Raw genomic sequence first — 24347 nt, 5'->3', positions numbered from 1 at the left:
CACTATCCCTAATCACCATTCACCAACCCCATAAAAAATCTACTTTTTTCGCTCTTTTGAAGGTATGTGATTTGTCTGCACTTTCTTCCCCTCTAGTCATTCATGTCAAAGATGCATATATCTTTAGACTAGAGAATGGTAGGTTTTTCCTCTCAAGCGATCTAACGAAAGGGGGCAATCGAACTCAAGACCTCAAGTGCAAATGCTCTTTAGCGAAGTGAGCAACAATCGTCTCAAGTCTCTTTATGATTTCTGATCCTTCAACTTTTTTTGTGTTGCTCTTGCACACAATTATACCGTATTTTTCTTGGGTTTTCCTTTTCATATGATATTGGATTGTGGAGGTTTACCTTTTCATATTGAAAAGTCCCTAATTCTAAAAAGATGGAGTTTGACTCTCTAAATGATCACATATTGCTTAGGCTTCACTCAACTTTTGCTTATTTGTGTTCATGGAATTTCGATTAATTAAAATGTGGGTTGTGGATTCTATGATGATTGTAGAGGCTCTAGTAGATAATATTAGATACATTCCCTTCAATTTTATTGAGATGTAAAGAAACCTAATTAGCTAGTTTGGGTTTCTGTCTCTACAATTATCTTTCAATAGGATTTTAAACTCTTCTTTCTTAAGGCAGTATCAAAAACTATAGTCATGTTACAAGACTGCTACTGTAAGAAGTACTTCTCATGTGTTGCATGATGCCATTTTTATGTGAAATGCTGTGTGAACTGTACTTTAATCATCTAACGATGTTCGAAAACATAGGTATATAGATGGTTGGTAAGGTTGGTACCATACGTGTGACCTGTTACATGTCCAAGTGTTTGGTGAAGTTACTAATTTCATATTTTGAGAATCTAGAATTTAGTTGGCCACATAATTCCTAAAGAGAATATATATTCCAAGGCAATGCTTTCACTTTCAAATTTTTCATGATTACTCTCTTATCCCTTATCTCAGCCTGTGTGTGATGATGATGGTGATTTTGTAGGTGAGTCTTTGGTTTTAAATACACTACAAAAAAAATGAGCACTGCACACAATAAATTATCTGTGCCCTTTGAGATCAAAAAGCACCAACAATTGTGCCCATAGACCAATAGCAACAATGCAGCTACTATCTTTGGGTCTGTGCCCTCTATGGGCGTCACCATTTCAGAAAGGGCACAGTACGATGATTTGTGCCCAAAGGCTAAGCACAAATACAATCTTTTTTGTGTCTCACCTCTAATAAAGACTATTGAATGTATGGTGTAAGATGGGCACAAATGTTATTTTAAAGGCTAAGATTGCTATATAAATGTTAAAGCAAAGGCACAACTTTAAAATTGTGCCACTCTATTATATTTTAAAAAATACAATAAAGCTCCAGCACAATTGAATAATTAAGATTTTTTTTTTTTTTGGTAAAATTGGATATTTTTATTTAAATATAGAAATCATCAAGGTTGCTCACAGGACCTAATTTCCACCAAATTTGAGGAACTTACAAATCATCTATTACAAACTAAACATAAATCAACATAGGATTCATTAACATCAGCACTAAAATAGTGAAGTTAATATATTACATAACCCATGTTCTTGGTTAAGACCGATTCATGCAACCTAACAATACAACCCATCCAAATGTTAAACAAAAAAATACATGTTATCCTATACTGGACATACTTGGGATTCTCTATATACAACAAAATATAACATATCTAAGCTTGTATCCCAATTCAAACCAGCAATATATAAACAAAATACACATCTACAAGGGTTGCTTGATGATAACTAACCAGCATTCTCACTTTGGCAGTCCTCATGCATCATAGCGCTAGAAACTGGAGGTCCACACTGCACATTCTTGTCATTTCCACCTTCGAAAAGCGTTGAAATCTGAGGGTGTGAGCTTCCACACCCTTGCTGCTGAGTTGAAGTACTTTGTAGAGCACCTACTCCAAATGAACCAATGTTGATGCCCACATGTGCCAACATGGCTTTCAATTGCTCAGCCATTTGCACCTTTGCTAATCTCAAATTCTCCTCTTGTTCGGCTCTAAGCCTTTGTATGCTTTCTTCTTGCTCTTTTTTCATCTTTTCTGCTTTCTCATTTGCCTCATGCATCATACGAGTCATTTTTTCTTCCGCAGCAGCAGTGACTTGTTTCTGAGCTTCATAAGCTTCCCGAAGATACTTCACTTCCCTAGAAATACCTCGCTGCTCAGTAATAATTCCTGGTACATCTGCCCAACCAACTCCAAGGCCAAAGCCGCGCACGTGATTTCGCTTCTCTGGCCCCATCACTTCTGCAAAAATCCTATTTCGAACCTCTGTTGTTATCTCTTCACCACGCTCACAAACCTCCACTTCCAGATTTTCAAATGCCAACTGTTTGAAAAAGTCTTAATCATTCGTAAATGCATAAAATTTCGTTAAAGGTTGCTAGAAATAAATTTAGTCAAGTGAAAATGTACAAATTACCATCATTCTGCCAGATTCATCATCAACTGGGAGTTGCTTAGGTCCTCTTGTGTGTGTCATTTTGAAAAAAGTCACACGATCAGGTTCATTTCCATCATGTTCTTCAGCCTAAGACACAAAAAAAGATCACGAAAACAACCACAATTATTAAATAATCACATTTACAATGACTAAAAATATATTGCAGTATATATAAACATAAACAAAAGACATGACCAAGGACAACCAAGTTGGCTATTGAGGAGTATCTGAGAAAAAATCCACATGCAAATCCTGGTTTTTCTTTGACAGTTACTGTCTTGACCACTGGCTTCTGGCCAAGCTACAAGACTGTTGACCTCAACCTACCCCCAGATAAGGTATACCGATTTTGCTGAGAAAATACCCTTGCAAAATTTACTATCTGCTGGGTTAAGAATCTCAGGGATGTTTCCAACTTCTTTATATTTCACTCCTGCTTTAGGTTAAGCGCGTAGAACTTTTCAGGGAATTCCATCAAACGAAGACAACATAAAAAGCTTACATGAATGTACTCACTGGGTACTTGTAACATCGTTGGGAAATTTGAACTAAAAACCGTAGAGCTTATTGTGACGACTTATCAGGTGATGTATTTAAGATATGAATTGAACTCTCTCTAATCTGTGATCTATTTCCCATATTTTTCTATTAGTGTTTTGTTTATTTCTAAGATTGATTTTGCTTTATCTTACTTTAGCCTTGAGCCCTGTTGTTATTCAATACCTCAGATAGACTGAGTTACTCAGAGATTATGACTCAGTTAAACTTGAACGATGATGATGTTGTCAGACTACTCCATTACTCGGATATTTTAACTTTCTGGATTAATGCATTATCAATTTGGTGGTAGGTAATTTGTAAGTGTTGACACTGACACCCATTTGTTCTTGCTGCATGCGTGGAAAAATGAGGAACAAATCACAAGAGAAAGATCCTATTACCATCCCTAAACTAACCTATGATACAAAATGAGGAACAAATCACAGAAACTAAATCAAGTTTTAACCATGTAATTATAACAGGAATGAAATGAAGACTAAGGTTGTGAGTTAATCATGACATATGTTCACTATCTTAAGCACTATTCATGTAACTTTATATTCATCTTTAATAAATCAGAAGATATATTGACAATCTTAAGTACTATCTAAAACAAGTATTCATGGCAACATCAATTTATAATAGTAAAAGAATCAACTCACATAATCATTCCGTATTTGAGCAAAAGTTGTTGTCCCAGTTGTGTGACTCGTCTTTAACATTTTTCGATTCTTGGCATTAGTTGCACATCTCCGCTGGTTCACATCAAATAAACAAAACCACAAAGGAAAATAATCATTTTATCAAACCTTAAGTTTCACTTCAAATAAGGTTTACTGAAGTATAGTAACTATACTAGTGAAAACTTTTACAAACCTTATTTTCCATTTTATCCCACTGAGCTACCAAGGCTTGCCATTGTGTCTGGATTACCCTAGCATCATTGCAGTGCTTTCTTTGCTCGGAGTTCTCAAAGGGAACATAATACAACTTACGGAGTTTACCCCTCCATGTCCTGAAACGATCATGTATTTTCGTTTCCACAATACCCTTGACTTTCTCCTCTTTGCCAGCAGCTCTTGGATTTGTCCAGTCTATAGTGGCCTACATAAACAATAATTAAATAGTCACAGAAAATTGTAAGCATCCACCAAGTCAAATTTTACAAATTTGTAGGATCTATTGCATCAATACCTGGACCAATGACCACACTCGATCAAGTTTTGAAGAATCTAGTTTGCGCCAATCAGGTGAATCAATTGGGATCAATCCATCATCACGAGCCAACATGGCTATGTAGCGGCCATATCTGGCCACATTGTCACGAGGAGAAATAGCTTGACCATATTTGTTGAAGTTCAACTTTTCACGCCTCCCCCTGCCCCACCGTATTCTGTTAACTCCCCTATTCTTCTTTCGAGTTGTGGCTGACAAAGAAGTTGAGCCACTTGATAGCGCATTTCCACTACATGTCGCATGGGGTTGGTTGGTTGCAAATGAATCATTTTGAGCAACTACACCAAATGGGGAGTGTGGCTGAGTTTCCACAGATGCCAAAAATGCATCATCATCAAGCATCAGATTAGCCATCTACATTGCAAATTGCAAATGAAGTGTAATCAACATGAGCTATTCATTTACACCAATGAATATACAGTTAACACCAGACAACTATTCATTTACACTAATGAATATACAATCAACAAGAATATACATTTACACCAATGAATATACAGTCAACAAGAATTATTACATGTTTTAAGTTTGTGACTCTGCACACATCAGTTCAAAAGATTTCAAAAACTGAAATTTAGCAGTGACACTGCCAACGATTCATTGTTACCATGCATTGATGGTCATTGGCCACAAAAGTTGAGTTTGGACTACCCAGGCCCATTAACTAAATGACAAATCCATAGTCGAGAATTCCTCATACCCATCTATTCACTTAATGGATCTAACCATGCCCACTAAAAAGACAAGTGGTATCGGTGAAGACCACTGGGTTATGGCTATCCAGGTTCAAGTAAATGGTTTTCTAAGCTGCATTTTTTTCTTTTTCTTTACAAGTACGGTTTTAGTTCCAATACTTTAGTAATAAAAAATAGTTTATAAACATAAAACAAAAGGATATCCCAAGTAAACAGAATCACAGATGTCTTAATAATATCTTAAAGTACATACCCACCCCTGGAATGTGAAAACTTCAATGAATAAAGCATCTACAACCTTAAAAAAACATAAGAGATCTCCTAAAGGATGATAACAAGAAAGGAGTAAATAATAATCAAGGTTCGTTATACAGAGAGTACAGATATACAACCAGGCTTTGGAAGAAAGAAAAAAGGGATATAAGGAGGAAGCAACAAAAGTTACCGACTAAAACTTCCAATGAGCCTGGCCCTGCAAATCCTGCACCTGTTGAACCAAATTCTACAAGACATATGTTATAGCCAAAAGTTACATTCTATATATGACAGCAATAAGTAGAGTAATATGCTTCGTATTACTCTGTATTTATTGGCAGTAGTGTCTACTATGGATTGTACACTGCAATTTTAACAAACCTATCATAAAAAAAAACTCGGCTCTACTTGCTCTTCAAGCATACATTACATATGTTTCGGGATAATCCTCAAGTACATGTGTATAGCAAGCATCTAATTATCTTCTATCTGTTGAATCCATGGGTACTCTATCAAGAAGTTGCTCAAAACTTGTACTTTAAACCCAAGCAAAAAAGTTGTATGAGTCATTTTCTGACAATTTATAAGAACGAAATTCTAATTTATCCGTAACATCAACGAAAGGAGAAAACTCAAACTATATAATCAATCTTATTTGTCAATTTCACATAAACATAAGCAACACTACAATTTCATAAACATACACATAATCAACCCAAGTTCTATTTGTCAATTTCATACCAAGCAAAAAAGATGGAGCCATTGCACCCACCCACCCTCCCAATGACCTCCATGTCCTGCACCCATCCTAAACCAGAGCACAATGGATTGTAATGTGAATTTGTTGAACAGTTTAGTTAGTTTTTATTCGTGTTCGAAGAGTTTGGTGGGATGTGCTTGCATTGTGTTTGATAGATATCCTCAGAAGACTGTTGTGACAATAAATTGTATGCTTTCTGGTTTTGTGAAGAACAACTTGTTTGGTGCAGCATTGGATTTGTTTAACCGAGTTTTGAGTTACGATTTTAGTTTGGGATTGAAGCCGAATTATGTTACTTTGGTTGTTTTGATTTCAGGGTGTGTGGATTTTGATGAGTTTAATGTGGGAAATGCACTTCATTCATACTGTTATAAGGCAGGTTTGGATTTGGTAAACGAGCTTTGTAATGTGCTTATTGATTTGTATTCAAAGTTTGTGCATGGAATACCATGCTGGAAGGATGTTTTATGACATGCCTGAGAGGGATTTGGTTTCACGGAATACCATGATTGCAGGATATGCTGGAGTTGGTGATTGTAGAAGAGCTTTCTCTTTGTTTAGAGAAATGAAAACAGGGGACTTTGGATTCGATAAAGTATCGCTGATTAGTTTGATTTTGGCTGCTTGTAATAGTAGAGATCTTGGTATGGGGAAGATGATTCATGGGTATATGACAGCTAATGGAACAAAAATAACTGTGGATATTTGGACGGCACTGATTAACTTTTACTCCATTGAAACCCTTCCAATCCCAAACACCTGCACCCATCCTAGATTCCTAATCTCAAACCCACTGTCCTCCGAAACCCACTGTCCTGAAACCATAAACTACATTCGACAAAATACACATCCAATCTGACCCTAAACCCTAAAGAACAAAAACCCATTGAAAAATTGAATTTAAGAAACCTCACCTGTATTTTGGGCATCCTGTGTCTCTATGTGTGTCGCCGGAGGAATGCCTTTGAACTGGACAGATGAGCGGTGTTCAAGTGGATGGACTCGAAGGAGGAGTGCGTTCGAACTAGAAGGAGGAGCGTGGATAAGCGGCGTTCGAATTTTGGAGAGTGAGGGTGATACAGACTGAAAGATTGAAAGGGATTGAGTGTGATACGGAGTGAGAGATAGAATGGGAGTGAGATGGAAATAGGGTAGAATTTTAATTATTATTGTAAGTAGTGGGCACAATTTTTATTATAATAACTATTTTTTAATTAATATTATAAGAGTTAGTGGGCACAATTGTGTATTGCAGTGGTGGAAAGCCAATTTTTTGAATTTGGTGGTGGGAATTGCACCATAAAAGAGAGGGAGAAGTCCAAAACCTTTAATATTACTGTATTCTGTCGCTCAAGCGAAGGTGGTATAACTATGTTCAGCCGCTCAAGCGGTGGTATTACTGTATTCTGCCGCTCAAGCGAAGGTGGTATAACTATGTTCAGCCGCTCAAGCGGTGGCCGCTCAAGCGAAGGTGGTATAACTATGTTCAGCCGCTCAAGCGGTGGTATTACTGTATTCTGCCGCTCAAGCGAAGGTGGTATAACTATGTTCAACCGCTCAAGCGAAGGTGGTATAAGTATGTTCAGCCGCTCAAGCGGTGGTATTACTGTATTCTGCTGCTCAAGTGAAGGTGGTATTACTTTATTCTGCCGCTCAAGCGACAGATTCTCTATACATAGATTATGGTTTGATGGTTATGATCTCTAGAAGGTCTAACATAGCAAGCATCTAATTTATCTTCTATCTGTTGAATCCATGGGTACTCTATCAAGAAGTTGCTCAAAACTTGTAATTTAAACCCAAGAAGCGTAAACAGTTATGACGCCATTTTATCTGTATTTGTTGATGGACATGCACCAGAAATTCAACGTAGGAGGGGCCATTCGAACTCTGGTCTTCTACCATATAGTAGCAAAACAATGTTCCTGTGAGGAAAAATAATTCAGTACTTAATCAAAACCAAGTTTTTAGATATCCGGCCTAGTACGTTTTGAAAAACAAGTTTAACCTTTGTTCTCTACATCTGATTTCTAAAGCTTTACTTAAATACTAAATTCAGTTATATATGTAATATTATATCCTAATAGAAGTACACTATAAGCTTACATAACAAAAGACATGACCAAGCAATAACAATTTTTGCTCATTACACCACAGTTTAATTAGATATAAGTTCCTGATGATTACAAGTCTGATAATCGTTCCGCAACAACAATTTCTACAACATCCGGTCTTGTTTGAACCATATCATCATCCCCTGACGTGTTTCCTATATCTTGTGCTGTGTTGAGGTCTTCTATATCTGTATCGAGCATGTTGTAAACATCTCGTGGCTTTGTCTTGGTAGCAACATACCAATCAGTGTCAATAGGATCTTGAACATAAAATACTTGCGTTGCTTGTGACCCCAGTATGAATGAGTCATCCGGAGGTAAACGATGTTCACAATTAACTAAAGTGAACCCATACTCATCCTTCTTAGTACGAAACCCTTTGCTCTTGACATCAAACCAATCACATTCAAATAGCATAACCTTCCGACCATTGTGATAATCTAACTCAATGATATCTGTCACAACACCATAATAATCTACATCTCCATACCTTGGATTCCTATCGACGGTAGTAGCAAAACTACTAACTTCTGATGCTAAAAAAACACCACTATTTTGGGTTCGTGCATGTCGATCAGCAGAAGCAACCTTAAATCGATTTCCATTCATGATGTACGTGGTATAACGGTTTACCCACTGCATCGGTCCAGCAGCCAATGCACGTATATCGTCTTTAATAGCTACCTCATCATTCGCCCCTATATTATGTACCTGCATTGAATTAAAACATAGTTACAAAAATACACCATAATTGAGTCCTCAATTTAATATTGAAACTTAATACAAATATAAGGTACATTATCCCGACACCATTGAGGGAAACTATCTAAAGCTTCTCTTTCTGCATCATATATGGTAGTTCTTCTGCCACGAGTGGAAATTACATCTGACATATGTCTCCTACAAGACCAACACATAAATCAATTCAACATCCACGCTAGTCCATGAAACATGTACTAAGGTAATGTCATTGTTATAACTATACCTTAAGTATTCTGCCATTTGCGGATAATTTACAAGGACATAGCGATGAGCCATTTCAAACCTCGGACGTTCTAGTAAAACAGTTTCAACAGCACTTGCTGGTTTGCCTTGGCTACCAAATAAAGGAAGTCCTTGCCGTGCATCACCTTGCATCACATCATAGTTACGTCCAGGCCTATTGCGACGGGTAACAACAGAGTCCTCCATGTACATGGAGCAAAATGATACACACTCATCTAGATTAACAGCCACTGCAATACATCCTTCTGGTTGACTCTTGTTGCGCACATACGATTTTAGAAGATGTAGGTACCTGATTGTTGAACAAAAATCTTTAAGCAAAATGTAATGATGGAAAAAAAATACTAAAATTACAAAGTGAACTGAGGAGGTGTTTTACAAAACTAACACCTTTCAATGGGGTACATCCATCGGTATGGGACCGGGCCAGCAACAGCAGCTTCATCCGCAAGGTGAATTATCAAGTGTACCATAACGGTAAAGAATGATGGCGGAAATAACTTCTCCAGATGGCATAGAGTTAAGGCAATGCTTTTTGACAAGCCATTGAACAATTCTTCAGTTCCAGTTTTTGAACAAAGTTGGCGAAAAAATCTGCTCAACTCTAACAACACTATAATAACCGATTTCGGTAACACTTTTCGTATTGCAATAGGGAGGAAGACCTGCATCAGCATATGATAATCGTGGCTTTTCAATCCAATTAACTTCTTTTCTTGAATATTAACACAGTTGCTGATATTAGAAGAGTAGTTGTCTGGCACCCGAATTGATTCCAAAACCTGGCACAACATTCTTTTCTCCCCAGGTTTCATATTGTATTCCGCCGCTGGAAGCTTTGTACGGGCACCATCTGCCCGTGGGTGGAGATCATGCCTAATGCCTAACTCTACGAGATCAGCCCTTGCCCTAATACCATCTTTAGTTTTCCCTTCAATTTCCAAAAGAGTGCCAATAACATTTTCAGCTACATTTCTCTCTATATGCATGACATCCAAGTTATGCCGTAGTAGGAGATCCTTCCAATAAGGCAATTCAAAGAATATTGTCTTTTTTGTCCACTGACCACGTACGTGTCCATCATCATTCCACCCCCGCTTACGACCACTTACCCTTGCACCCTTGCCAAATCTGAAGGTCAATCCCGTCACTTCCAATAAACAATCCATGGCACTTCTTGGTTTAGGGGGGTTTCGAAATTCTTGAGATCCGTTAAAAGTTTTTTTATGTCTCCAGTACCTGTGTGACATCGGGAGCCATCGTCTATGTCCCATGAATGCAAACTTTTTCCCATGCTTAAGCCATAAAGAATCGGTGTCATCACTGCAAGTCGGACAAGCTTTCTCACCACTAGTGCTCCACCCTGAGAGCATGGCATAAGCAGGAAAGTCATTGATAGTCCACAACAATGCAGCACGCATGGTGAAGGTTTCTTGATGGTGACTATCAAATGTTCGCAAACCTGTCATCCACAAATGTCGTAAGTCATCAATTAGCGGCTGCAGGAAAACATCAATTACATCACCGGGACTTTTTTTGCCTGGAATTAGGAGGGACATCATGATATAAGGTTGTTTCATGCACATCTAAGGCGGAAGATTATAAACTACAACTAAAACAGGCCATGTGCTGTGGGGTTTGCCATGCATACCAAACGGATTGAATCCGTCGCTTGCAAGCCCAAGACGGACATTGCGACACTCACTTGCAAAATCTGGATATGTATTATCCAAATGCTTCCAAGCCGGAGAATCAGCAGGGTGCCTCAAAACACCATCGTCAGTTCTAATCTCTGAATGCCATATCATTGACTCAGCTGTGTAACGAGACATGTACAACCTTTGTAGTCTAGGACCTATGGGAAAGTAGCGTAAAACCTTTTTTGGTACCTTCGTACATTGGATCGTTCCTGAATTTCCCTTCCTCTGCTTATATCTACTAGCACCACACTTTGCACAAACGATGGCATTTACATGCTCTTTCCAGAATAGCATGCAATTATTTCGACACGCATCTATGTTTTGGTAATCCAACCCTAAAGCCCGGATAATCTTCTTTGTATAGTACAAATTTGGAGGAAGAGTCTCGCACATAGGAAAATGCTCTCTTATTAGTGCCAACACTGAACCAAATACAGCATCACTCATTCCATATAACAATTTTGATTGATATAATTTCACCACAAAATCCAACTTTTTCTTCCTACTACCTGGATATAATTCTCCATCTGCTTCTCGTAGAATGTTGTCGAATTGGCCATTATCAGTTGTTTCATCACACGCAGAAGAAGATTCAGCAACATGGTCTGACTCATCCATATGCACATGGTTACTGAAAACATCATGAAGCATCGCTGCCATGAAATTTTCGGGGCTTCTTTCATTAAGAGCTTCAGTAGTTGGACTTGATATGTTATCAGAAGTATGCACCTGTTCGCCATGTTCAACCCAAGGTATATCTATGTAATGGGGATCCATACCTTCGACATAGAGGTGTTCATCGACTTCAAATGGATCACGATAAAACATATTGCAACAACGCCGACAGGGGCACTTAATTTTTCCTTGAAGGGCAGCAACGTCTAAAGCGTTACTGATGAATGCACGCCTGCCAATCAAGTATTCATTGGTCGTCCTATTCAGATGCACCCATTCTTTGTTCATCTTTAGCTACAAGCACGTATGAAATTATAAAACATATGATTACACGATAAGATTAGTGAACTGAGACAATCAAATAAAAATGTTCCTAAACATCCAACCTAATATCCCAAAATTCACAAACCAACTAAAACTAGATGTGATCTACATTGAAGTAGCTTATTCACTAACGGTGTACACTACTTTGAATAGAATTTTGTTTCGTTTCAATGAACGCCATTTGAAGTCTGCTACTGAAATCCTACAACTTACGTTGCGAGAGACTTATGCTTGTTGTTTTATTCATATTATATCAGACCACAAAGAAAATTTCACCAAACAAATTGAGTACCAGCAAATCGCAGAAACAAAACGGTTCAATCTTTTTCCCATGTTGTTCGATTCCTTGTTGTTTTATTCATATTATGTATAAATTATGAAAGAAATATAGTAGGAATGGCAACTCAAAACTCCATGTTCCTCTGTTACAATCTCAAATTTCCTTATTAGACAGTTCTGTCAAAAAAATAAAAAAGCACATACTGGTGAGTAATATATAACTTTCATCATGCTGGCTCCATTACAGTTGATATAATATTTGAAGGATGATAAGCCTGACGTTCATGGCTTACACTTATGCATTACACACCTCTTAATCTACAAGTCTGTTAGCTTGAAAACAGTTTTTATTGTGAACTTCCAATCAATAAGTAGCCTATGGGAAAGGTCACAGGCCTAAACATTGTCACTGAGGTTACCTCATGACCAAAAAGAAAATTTCACTAAACAAATTGACTACCAGCATCTCTCCCATGTTTTTCGATTACTTCTTGTTTTATTCATGCTATATATCAGACCACAAAGAAAATTTCACCAAACAAATTGAGTACCAGCAAATCGTAGAAACAAAACAGTTCAATCTCTCTCCCATGTTTTTCGATTATCCAAGCGAGCCACCAAATAAGAACAGAAAAAAAAACATATATAAAATTCAAATACCTGAAGAAAGCCACAATAGATGTGCGATTTGGAGCAAAACAAGGAGTTGAGTAGGAACTAGGCACCGGCCGTTCAGAAATTACTGGGATAAAGATAATTTTGTGTTTGTAGTTATGATTCCTCTGCCCAGATGGGCAAGGTTGGATTTTCCTTTGCCTAGATGTGCAGCTACATTTACAGAAACCCAAACTGAATATGTTAGATATACAGACACCCCGATTGATCAATTCTGAAAAGGAATTGGATAAGTACCTGAAATCGGAAAGAATCGAGGGAAGTGAGAGAAGGGTACAGGTGGGAATTCAGGAATTCTGAATTCGCATTGAAGGAAGCCTGAAAAGTGCCAACTTTTGGAGGAAGAAAGATTGTTCCTTTTCCGTGGAATGAAGCTACGGCGCCAAGCAGGCTTGGATTAGCAAATTAGCATGATCAAAGGCTTGCCTGTCAGGCTTGATTTGTTCTTTCATTTTTTTCCCTTTTTCTTTTATTTTTTCTTTTCTTTTACTGGTAAAGTGTCATAATGCTTGCGTTGACACGTTGTGAGTTCATTGATTTGTGCGGTATGAACCAAACGAGAAACATAATTATAAACCAAAAAATATATAATGCTGGGAGTATCTATATCATGGGCCAATTAAAAAGAAAATATTATTATATTGTAATACTACATAAGTTGATAAGCGTACCCAATAGGAGTCAAGCATAGCATAAGATAATTATATTTTTCACACACCAGTGAAATATAACATAATACAAAATATATTAATTGTCCTCGTCGTCGCTGCTTAAAATCTCAACGGTAACATTCTGCATATTTCGTGAGGTCATCTGTGGGACAGACAGGCCTGTAGGACGAACTTGTGCTTCATAAGTGCGTGGTTCTTCAATAATAAGGACAGAACTAGTAGACTCTTCAGTTGTTGTTTCAGCAGAAACCAAATTAACAGGGTATTGTTCTGTCCTACCTGGGTTTGCCCATGTTGGCAATACACGTCCTTGAGGTGCACGTACATAGCCGTTATTGGAGGGTAATGCGTAGCCAAGGCGACCATCAGCAACAGTAGTAAGAATGTACTGATTATCAATAGAACGAGGTATGCGCCCACCATTAACATGTTGTCTTGGACGTTGAGCTGGAGGATTCGTTGTGGAATTTGCTGTTGTAATGTTGGAAGCAATAGATGAATGTGATGCTGGAGATTCGGTTCCAATTCTAACTCCGCGACGTCGCCTGTCTGCCATTTTGAATGATGTAGAACTTGATCAAATTCAAAAGAACACAAGTGTATGAAGCAACCTTCTAATTTTCCATATGCAAATTAGTAAGGGAGTGCAGAGGTTTTATACCAGAATTTGGGCACAAATCCATAATTGTGCCAACACATTCCTTTGTTACAGAGTGATTTATTATTTATTAATATTTACTGGACACAATTTCTAACATTTGTGTCAGAAAAAGGAATTTATAATTATTAAGATATATTCTCTATTTGAAGACCCAACGACAGTAGAGTGATTTATTATTTTTTTTAATATTTAGTGGGCACAATTTCTATATTAGTGTCATAAAAAGGAATCTACAATTATTAACTCATTTGTCTACCAACACTAAGGGCACATTTGTTGGTTATGTGTCACTGCATAAAGGACTTTAATACAGTAAAAAAAAATTATTGTTGGTTCTATGTCACTGCATAAAGGTCTTTTAATACAGGAAAAAAAGACTTTTAATACAGTAAAAAAAATAATTGTTGGTTATGTGTCACTGCATAAAGGTCTTTTAATACAGTCAAAAAAAAAAGAAACACTTACTATAAAACCAAAAACCATATCACCAAGTATAAAAACCAAACCTGCAAGAAGATAACAATCCAAAAAGTAGTTCAAAAATATACGAATCTAACAAACATTCATTGCAGCTGGAAATGATCCTTTGTTAATCTAAAACACGTTACTTAGTACTACGGTGTAGTGATATTCTTCTTTACTTGTAATTAAGAGATCTGAGGTTCAGCTGTTGCCAAAAACGAATTTGAACAACATTATTGCTAACTTATTTTGAGGCTAAAATATTGTACAGTAATAAACAGCTCCACACCATTATTTACCACAATTTTATAAATTTTAATTATTGGTGTACTAGAGGAGGTAAAGACAAACGAGAGAGAACATATAGTGCCTCTGACAAATAATTTTTATAGACACAAAATGTTTTTTGTGCCCATCTTTCGTAAAAACGTTGTCATCTGACCCCATTGGGCACGGTTTCCGTGCCCATTACTGTTTTGTGTCTACTTTTTTTAACATTGGGCACAATAGATGGTGCCCTCTATGGAATGGGAACTGTTTAACCTTTTTGGTGGTCAAACTGACACAAATTTCTCAATTGTGCCCTTTGTTTTGTACCCAAAGCTCATTTTTCTTGTAGTGATACCAAGAAAAAAAGGTCTGGAACTCGAACGATAGCTAATCTGCAGCTATGGTGGGCGATGATTTTTACACGAACGATGGGACTCTGGACATCCATAAAAAACCGGCTAACAAGAAGAAGACTGGAAATTGGAAGGCATGCCGCTTTATTCTCGGTATGGTTTTATTGGTTATGAATTTGATTTTTTATTTTGATTTGTTCATGGTATTTTATGGCGCCCTCATGTTGATCACTAAATAATCCTGTTGCAGGAAATGAGTGCTGTGAAAGATTGGCATACTATGGAATGAGTACCAATCTAGTGAACTATCTCGAGAAACGTCTCGGCATGGGAAATGTCACGGCAGCAACCAGCGTCTCTAATTGGTCAGGGACGTGCTACGCAACGCCATTGATAGGAGCCTTCCTAGCTGATGCATACTTGGGAAGATATTGGACAATTGCCATCTTTTCAATCGTTTATGTTCTTGTAAGTTTGGTCCAAATACAAATTGTGTTCTTCAAGAGGCTATATATTGAAGAATTGTTGTTTTTATTCTAGGGTATGACACTCTTGACCCTCACTGCATCTATCAATGGATTAAAACCGCATTGCGATAGCTCTGGTTGCAACTCAACATCATCCCAAAGAGCGACCTGCTTTGTAGCTCTGTACTTGATTGCAGTAGGTACTGGTGGAATCAAGCCATGCGTTTCATCCTTCGGCGCAGATCAATTTGATGAAACTGACGAGACTGAGAGGAAGAAGAAGAGCTCCTTCTTCAACTGGTTTTACATGTCAATCAATGTCGGTGCGCTTATTGCTTCCACAGTTTTGGTCTGGATGCAAATGAATGTGGGATGGAATTGGGGGTTCGGAGTCCCAGCTGTTGCAATGGGGATTGCAGTTGTGTTCTTTTTCTTGGGAAGCAAGTTATATCGTCTTCAGAAACCAGGCGGGAGTCCCCTCACAAGGATTGCTCAGGTGGTTGCTGCATCCATCAGGAAACACAAAGTGAAAGTTCCTGCTGACAAGTCTCTTCTCTATGAGACTGCAGATGAGGAGTGCAACATCCAAGGAAGCCGGAAGCTTGAGCACACCAACCAATTAGGGTAAGAAGCTAGCACACAGCTAGAATTTCAATGGGAAACACTTTTGCTCATTTTAAGCGATTTTTCTAAAAGCGCGTCGAAACTTTTCACAAGAATCTTGAGTGCTTCTCTTCTTGAACAACCAGAGTTTTTATAACCTAGCTAGCAGCAACAATTTTAATCTCATGTCCAACATTCTAAAAAATACTTATGACTATGTGAAAGCGTTCTTAACCGTTTTAAAAGCATATTCAAATCTCTTGTTTGGGACCTCACCTAGAAAGGCTAAAAGTGCTTACGGACAACCACAAGCGCTTCTGACTACGTTTTGTATAAATACTTAACCGTCTTTCTGAGTCATAGAAGTGCTTTCTTGAGAAGCACTTACCATATGCTTCTTCGTAAAAACACTTTCAAGTTGAAGGACACTTTGATTGTTAATAAACATTTCAATGTATTTTTATTGATGTGTTCTGAACAATATAACTAATATTTTTCTTTTTTTACGGACTTCATGTAAAGATAATTTCTGTATAATAATATTTTTCAAATTTCAGGTTCTTTGACAAGGCAGCCGTGGAGTCAGAGACAAACCGTGCCAAGGAATTGCCAAGCCCATGGAGCCTCTGCACAGTGACACAAGTAGAGGAGCTGAAATCCATCATCAGACTCCTCCCCATCTGGGCGTCTGGTATAGTCTTCGCCACCGTCTACGGCCAAATGAGCACAATGTTTGTCCTCCAAGGCAACACCCTAGACCAACACATGGGCCCAAACTTCAAAATCCCATCAGCCTCCCTCTCCCTCTTCGACACTGTCAGCGTCATCTTCTGGGCTCCGATATACGACAGGCTCATCGTCCCCCTCGCCAGGCACTTCACGGGCCACGAACGAGGCTTCAGGACGCTTCAACGGATGGGAATCGGCCTAGCACTCTCCATATTCTCCATGGTTGTTGCTGGGGTTTTGGAGGTCGTTAGGCTTGCCACTGTCAAAAAATATAATTACTACGACCTAGAGTACATTCCCATGTCGATTTTCTGGCAGGTCCCGCAGTATTTCATCATTGGGTGTGCTGAGGTTTTCACCTTCATTGGGCAGATGGAGTTTTTTTACGACCAGGCGCCTGACGCCATGAGAAGCTTGTGCTCTGCACTGTCACTGACCACTGTTGCACTGGGGAATTACCTCAGCACTCTGCTAGTTACTGTGGTAACTAAAGTTACCACGAAGAATGGGAATCTTGGGTGGATTCCGGATAACCTTAACAGGGGACACCTGGACTATTTTTATTGGCTGTTGGCTATTCTGAGCGTTATTAATTTCTTGGTGTACCTCTGGATTGCTAAGTGGTACACTTACAAGAAGGTGACTGGGTGTGCTCAATGATATGCAGGGTGGTGGAGTGGCACTTGTTAATCTTCTGGCTGTCTGCCATTTTAGTTTTTTTTTTTTTATTTGATTTTAATGTTGGTGTTGGAAAATATTTGTTGGAGGATTTGTGCGTTGATTTCAAGATTTGATTTAATGTGTGTTTGTGAATTTTTCGTAGCATTTTGTTGACTTTATGGCAATTAATCATTCGTATGTTCATGGTTGAACTATGCATTTTTATTCATCACCCATTCACTTATTTAAGTTGAGGGAGAGGAAGTAAAAAAGAAGAAAGATATTTTAGCTAAAATGGTCATTGAGATTGGAATAATTCCTTACTTTGATCATTCAGATTTGAAATCGATAGAGAGTGGTCCCTGAATTCTACAATCAATTATTTTGATCCTTCAATGAACAACCCTATTAAATAAAGATTAAAATGACAAAAATGCCCTCAGTTTTTGTCAATTTAGGGTATTTTTGTCATTTTATTCTTATTTAATGAAGATTTTTCTTAGAATAACCAAAATTATTGACAGTGGATAAACTCAGAGACCAATACTATCGACTTTAAATCTCAAGGACCAAAATGAGAAGTTATTCAATCTCATGGACCAATTTAGCTAGGAGGCGAAAAGAAAATGATAGGTCGAATGCTGCATTTTTTTGTGTCATGCTTGCTTACTTCGGACGAAAAAAAAGTCATGAATCAAGAAAGTAGAAAACAAAAGGTATAAGAATGAGATCAACAACTCCGTATAAGCAACCTAATTCCTAATTTCCAGGCATTGTATTGTCGATTGTAATATATGTGAACTACATATTTTTTTTATTCCGTATAAACACATGAGGGGTCAAGAATACTAAAGAATCATAATACCTTTGTGTGAGTAAACACAGGAAAGTCACGAATGAAAATAATTCTAATACCTTTGTGTTAGTAAACATAAAAAATTTAGTCGTTATAATGATTCAACTACTCATTCAAGGTAAGTAAGCATGTCATCGGTTGGCAATTATCGGTACAGAAATAGAACGAGAGGAACAATTAGGTGATAAATCCCACTCTTTTAACAAGAACTTTTTAGTCTAAGAAACACCTTTTTTAGAGCAATGGATAATACAACGCCAGATGAGAGGCTAAAAAGCACTCTCAACAGTTTTAACTGTCGATGTACAAGTCTCTCTCTCTCTCTCTCTCTCTCTCTCTCTCTCTCTCCCCTTTATCCAAACTTAAAGCCAGCACTGAAAACGGATAAGATGATTGGCCTCAAGCTCATTCAAACCTCCTTCACCCCCACCAAACATGCCAGTTTACACACAGGACGATTGTCCAACGCCAAGAATTCCGTCTTGCGATTCAGCAAGTCCAATGATTCTGATTCGGAGTCAGATGCTTCCCCTCCTGAAGGCGACACTCGCAAGCAAGAGTTGCTGGTGAGGATAGCAATGCTTCAAGCTCAGAAGGTCCGTCTTGCCGATTACTTTGGATGAAAGGTCAGAGTATCTTACCAAATTTGGAGAGGAGGCAAACGCCGAGTTTGACAAGATTGGAGAAGATGCTCTCAAAGACCTGGATGAAGCCAGCGACAGGGTCTGTTTTTAAGTTCCTGCTCCATGCACCGCATTAAAGATAAAAAACACGACTTGCTATACACTTCTGTTGGATAACTTGGATTAAATTCTTAATCGTTTGTGATTAGCAGATATTGGAGAATATAAACAGCCGCATGCAGGCCTTTGAGGAATCTGCAGGAGTGAACATAGAGGAGATGGAGAAAAACGAAAACGAGTTAGAAGCATTCGAAGGTCAGATTGAAAAAGAGCGAAACAAAGGGTTATTTTTTAAGAATTTGACCCAGGGCAAGCCGAAAAAAAAAAAGTAGATGCTACCGAGGAAATAAATAAAATCAAGGAGCTTACCAAAAAAAGTGCAGGATCCGAAACCAGGACGAACATTTACCTTGCACTAATTGGTCTGCTACTCGTACAACTTGCCGACTCTTTCATCACTTCAACACCTGATTGGAGAAAAGTTGCATTTCTCGGGGCAATTTTTGTGGGTTTGGTTTCTCAGGTCATCTATGAGCAGAAAATGTTATCAGAAACAGAAAGTACAGAAGAGGGGAAGACACAGGAAGAAAGAAGATGACGCCCTGCCTTGCCCTACCCTTAGAAGCAAAAATATTATGCTGTAAAATTTTCGGCCTCAACTATATTACTAAACATAGCTTAGGTCTACATAGATATAACATGTTTTTTCCTGATCAACTCAATTGTAAAAATTTTAGCCATAACTCTTTTACGTTATCCAATTAAAAGTGTAGACTATCTCGAAAATATGAGAAAATCTAATAGACATTTCTAGAATTTAACTGCCCAAAAAGACGAATGGAAATGATGCACTACTGCTCCGCTACACAAATATAGCATGATCAATAAACCCAAGTAAATCTTACAACTTGGGTTTGATACATCAAGCCTTTAATTTTGCATCATCAAAAGGTGATCTTAGTGATACTACTGTAATCACCAAAAACTATGTAACCGAGTTACATATATGATGCTTTATGAATCCACTAGTGTATGTATGACCTTCTAAATGTTCTATACGCACTAGTGTACAACAAAATGCATGTTGACCTGAAAGCAGTAGCCGCAGAAATTGAATCTGGTGAGGAAGGTTAATGATACAAATCTCGCAAAAGCCACACGTGTGCCAAATAGTGACTTTAAAGATGGCATCCAACCTGCATCAGGAGCTCTGCCCTATTACAAATATAGCATGATTAATAACCCCAAGTAAATCTCACACCTTGGATTTGATACATCAAGCCACTTTGCTTTTGCATCATCAAAAGGTGATCTTGGTGATATTACTGCAATCACCAAAACCTATGGCACTTAGTTACCATATATGATGCTTCATGAGCTTTTAATTATTATAATTCATGCTAAGACAGGCCTCAAGACTTTAAATTTATAAGTAATGTCTTCGACGTTCTATATGTTCTAAATAAAACCCACTATGTGCAATACAACCCAGAATTGATAACTAAATGGCCATTGATATTAAACCTGGTAAGCAAGATTTTGGATCTGAATTCTAGAAACTCATTCTTCTGCCAACTAATCTTTTCCAGGATTCAATAAAATTGGCATTTAACCTGCATTAGGCAGATTTTGCACTGAGAATGCAACACACCCAACAAACAAATGTAGGCAAAAGACAGATCAATCATACCTTATGTCACTTTTAGAAGAAAAGCATGTTCTTCATGAAGAATAATATTGCTGTACAGATTCCTCATCAGTAGTATCCCAAGCACCTACCGACTAGCCCAGCGACATATTTCCACAGACCTTTTCTCGTGACACATGGAGTTTTGAAGTATCTCAGTGCCAACAAAATATGACAAGAGAACAAAAGGAAACTATGGAGGTCACATCATGTGATCCCAGATGAAACGATGCATGTGATGACATCAAAGAAAAGCAACTGGAGATAAAACTTGCTTCCACGCTAATTTATACCCAAGAAGAGTTTGAAGTGGTCCCATTGTTTAGCACTGCCCTAACAAGTATGTACCACGTAATGGAAGTTGGAAGAATTCCAAGACGTAAAGCCTTTTCTAAAAACCTAATGGCATCTGATATTCTACTGCATGAACAAAACCCTTTGAGAGTAACATTATAGGTGATGATATCTGGTTGTAGTCCGTCTTTTAGAAGGCAGGCCCAAATTTCTGATGCCTTTTCACAGTCTGTAATTTTGTAAAAACCCTCCATTAGGGTGTTGTAGGTTACAAGATTTGGAACGCAGTCCCAACGCCACATCTGAAAATAAAGCTGCAAAGCATCTTCAGCCTTGCCTGCAGAGCAAAGACCATGAATTATAATGTTATGCATAGTTACATCAGGCTCGAAGCCCTTGTCAAGGGCTTGATGCCACACGTTGAGGGCCATGTCAATCTTTTTGCCTTGACAAAGGCCATCGATTAACAAGCTATATGTGATCACATCCGGCTTCCATCCTTTTTCCAGCATTTCCCTCACAAACACATATGCGTCACTAAATCTTTCTGCTTTGCATAAACCATTTATGAGAGTATTGTAGGAGATAACATTTGGAGAGCAAAACTTGGTGCACATTCCTCTAAAAAACAAAATGGCATCTTCAAGTTTGGAAGCTTGGATATACCCGTATATCAATGCATTGCAAACATGAGAATTCGGTTCATAGCCACACTTATCCATCTTACCCACTAGCCTGGCTGCTTCATCTAGTATCCCTTCCTTGCATAACCCATTAATCATTGACGAATACGCAAAGGCATCCAGATCAGCTCCTGTGTTTTCTGCCACTTTTAAAATCTGCAAAGCCTTGTTTAAATACCCATTTCTACACAGTCCATGGATTAATACTCCATAGGTTGTGGCATCTGCAACACAAGCCTTATCACACATTAGTCCCCAGACAGAAATTGCTTCATCAACCTTCTCGTTTTCAAACAACCCTCTAATCAATGTGTTATAACTCACAACATTACGACAACCACACATCTCCATCATGTCCCACAGCTCAAAGCACTCTTTAGTCTTCCCTGCTATACAGAACCCATTGAGCATTGCATTATAGACAACCACATCCGGAACAACCCCTTTATCAACCATCTCTTTATAAACTCTCTCAGCCCCATCCACATTCCCTGCTTTGCACAACCCATGAATCAAAGAACTACAAGTATACAAGTCAGGCCCTCGATCATTTGTCTTCATCCGATTCCATATCTCTAAACTCTCACTGAACTTCCCACATTTACACAAACCATTGATCATAACGTTATAAGTAACAATATTAGGATAAACCTCTGAGTCCTTCACCAACCTCTCCCAAATCTCATTGGCACTCACACTATCGCCTTTCCGGAAAAAACCATCAATCAAAATATTATAACACATCACATCAGGACCAACCCCTCTCTCAAACATTTCATCAAACACCTCCAATGCATCACTCAAGTTCCCACCTTTCGCAAGCCCGTTGATCAAAGTCCCATAACTAAACACATCAGGCTCCAAACCCTTTTCCCACATCCAATTCAGCAACCCTCTAGCCTTCTCAAACTGCTTCTTCTTGCACGAAATCTTGATCAGAACATTATAAGTTTGCAAATTTGGCTCCAAACCCACCGTTTCGAAATAAGCAAAAAATTTCTCAGCTCGGTCCCATTGGTTCGACTCAATGAACGCATTCAGCAGCGAATTGTACGACCTTACGCCGGGCGCACACCCAAAAATCTCTTCCATTTGCTGAAACACGGCCAACGCTTTATCGGGCATGGAGTTTTTCGTATACGCTTTGATCACCGTCAATGCCACGTCCTCGGGGCACTTGCATTTCTGGGTCCGAATCAGCTCGACCACCCGCTCGACGTGAACGACGAGCTTCGGGTCCACGAGCCGACGAAGAATGTGGTGGAAGACGTCGGGGGAGTGGTTGTAGTTCGGGTGGCGGGTCGCTGAGTCGAGCAGGGCGAGTGCGGAATGAGGGTTCTTCTCGGCTTTGAGGAGCTTCAGGACTCGCTTCGGCGAGAGAGACTTGGGGAAGTCGACCATGGCAGTGGCAGAGTTGCAAATTTGTGTGGTTGCTGTGTCTCATTGTTACGGCATGTTATGGGGGTGCTTTCGTTCCGCCCATAAATTTTCGGGCGGCTGGAAGTCTGAAATGGATGAGAAGCGGAAGAGAAAACAATCAAGTAAACGGATTTGATGGGTCAGGTAATGGGCCCAGGGCACAAATACCGAGTGGCCCAATTTTGTGGATCTACATTTTTGGGTTATTACTTTTTGGGCTAAACCTTGGAGACTACCGCCAATAATTATTTTGAACTCACGATTTCCTCTAATATAGTAGAGAGCAGAGATTGCGTATGATTATACCAAATAATCATTTTCTACTCGAATATGTAGGTCTGTTTTTTCGCGTCGCCATAAATTTGTTTATGTTTGCTTACTTGAAATGAGGAAAGTGATTAATTGGTGAATTCAATATACAGAAGAGAGTGGATGATTATGAATCAACTAGCGTCCCTCATTCAATTTAATTCCTAGTTGTTTAGATATTGGATGACGAATTGTAACATAGGACTTATGAGAGGTCGAGAAGTAGAATATATCCAATACCATTTCGGGTAAGTAAACATATCATGTATTAGGCCCCTTACAGCCCAATTTAAAAAATTAATTTGAAGACTTGAAAAAATGTGTGATAAATCTATCCCTAAAAGAAATGTTAAAAAGTCTTCCAAAAAATAAAAAAAAAAAGTGGAAAATTGGGGATATTTCCTGTTTGAACTCTGTCTTTTAAGAACATCCTTTCCATCCAATCACAATTCCTCAGCCTCTCTCTACTTTTACCACTAAAAAAGACAAAGGGTTAAAAAGCAAAGACCTTCTTTTCACAAAGACCTTCGTTTCTTTTTTATCCACATCCCCTTCCCCCTTGAAGGGGTAAAAAAGTGATGATCTTCATGCAATTTATATAATAAAATATACTACAAGTTCTGCTTTTTTTTGTGTGTAAATTTCAAGACTTTGCACACACCAAATATCTATATTTTGGATTAGAGAAATGTTACGGAGACTTTTTTAAAGTATGGTTTTTAATATAATGTCATCTTATAGTTTAACGTCAATTTTTATGTAAATATTAGACATTATGTTAGAAAAATG

The 24347-nt window shown here is 38.3% G+C and overlaps 5 protein-coding genes across 14 annotated transcripts; 2 read left to right on the top strand and 3 right to left on the bottom strand.

The window, feature by feature from the left end:
- Nucleotides 1-1574: 1574 nt before the first annotated feature.
- On the bottom strand, nt 1575-7109 carry LOC103413850 (uncharacterized). 4 transcript variants are annotated; one of them, XM_070810222.1, is made up of 7 exons: nt 6894-7109; nt 5410-5466; nt 4228-4623; nt 3910-4137; nt 3696-3788; nt 2473-2580; nt 1576-2379 (listed from the first exon to the last, which is right to left on the bottom strand). In XM_070810222.1, the coding sequence occupies exons 3-7, from the start codon at nt 4621-4623 to the stop codon at nt 1783-1785; spliced, it is 1422 nt and encodes a 473-aa protein (XP_070666323.1). In that variant the 5' UTR covers nt 5410-5466; nt 6894-7109; the 3' UTR covers nt 1576-1782. The 4 variants fall into 4 exon arrangements, with proteins under 4 accessions (XP_070666322.1, XP_070666323.1, XP_070666325.1 ...); XM_070810224.1 differs by having other exon boundaries at nt 5410-5451; XM_070810223.1 differs by lacking the exon at nt 6894-7109 and adding an exon at nt 5601-5950.
- A 99-nt stretch (nt 7110-7208) lies between these two features.
- LOC114825508 (uncharacterized) lies at nt 7209-11761 on the bottom strand. The gene is made up of 7 exons (XM_070809143.1): nt 10750-11761; nt 9489-10638; nt 9079-9390; nt 8891-8993; nt 8167-8804; nt 7849-7904; nt 7209-7648 (listed from the first exon to the last, which is right to left on the bottom strand). The coding sequence occupies exons 1-7, from the start codon at nt 11759-11761 to the stop codon at nt 7209-7211; spliced, it is 3711 nt and encodes a 1236-aa protein (XP_070665244.1).
- Nucleotides 11762-15185: 3424 nt separating this feature from the next.
- On the top strand, nt 15186-17770 carry LOC103450541 (protein NRT1/ PTR FAMILY 8.2-like). Its single transcript, XM_008389910.4, has 4 exons — nt 15186-15321; nt 15419-15636; nt 15709-16259; nt 16796-17770. Exons 1-4 carry the CDS (start codon nt 15216-15218, stop codon nt 17625-17627), a joined length of 1707 nt encoding a protein of 568 aa, XP_008388132.2. The 5' UTR covers nt 15186-15215; the 3' UTR covers nt 17628-17770.
- Nucleotides 17771-18660: 890 nt separating this feature from the next.
- LOC103413849 (pentatricopeptide repeat-containing protein At3g09060) lies at nt 18661-23353 on the bottom strand. 7 transcript variants are annotated; one of them, XM_029089631.2, is made up of 4 exons: nt 20857-23353; nt 20256-20376; nt 19536-19694; nt 18661-19361 (listed from the first exon to the last, which is right to left on the bottom strand). In XM_029089631.2, the coding sequence occupies exon 1, from the start codon at nt 23229-23231 to the stop codon at nt 21141-21143; it is 2091 nt and encodes a 696-aa protein (XP_028945464.1). In that variant the 5' UTR covers nt 23232-23353; the 3' UTR covers nt 18661-19361; nt 19536-19694; nt 20256-20376; nt 20857-21140. The 7 variants fall into 7 exon arrangements, with proteins under 7 accessions (XP_028945464.1, XP_028945466.1, XP_028945465.1 ...); XM_029089633.2 differs by having other exon boundaries at nt 20256-20362; nt 20857-23346; XM_029089632.2 differs by having other exon boundaries at nt 20256-20381; nt 20857-23335.
- On the top strand, nt 18726-19982 carry LOC103450542 (uncharacterized). The gene is given in 4 exon segments (XM_008389911.4): nt 18726-19097; nt 19099-19206; nt 19319-19495; nt 19498-19982. Coding segments are annotated over 4 exon segments (924 nt in total). The 3' UTR covers nt 19765-19982.
- Nucleotides 23354-24347: the final 994 nt, after the last annotated feature.

The sequence above is a fragment of the Malus domestica genome, chromosome 12 (genome assembly GCF_042453785.1).
Source record: "Malus domestica chromosome 12, GDT2T_hap1".
Taxonomy (NCBI): domain Eukaryota; kingdom Viridiplantae; phylum Streptophyta; class Magnoliopsida; order Rosales; family Rosaceae; genus Malus; species Malus domestica.
This window is presented reverse-complemented; position numbering and strand designations above follow the sequence as displayed.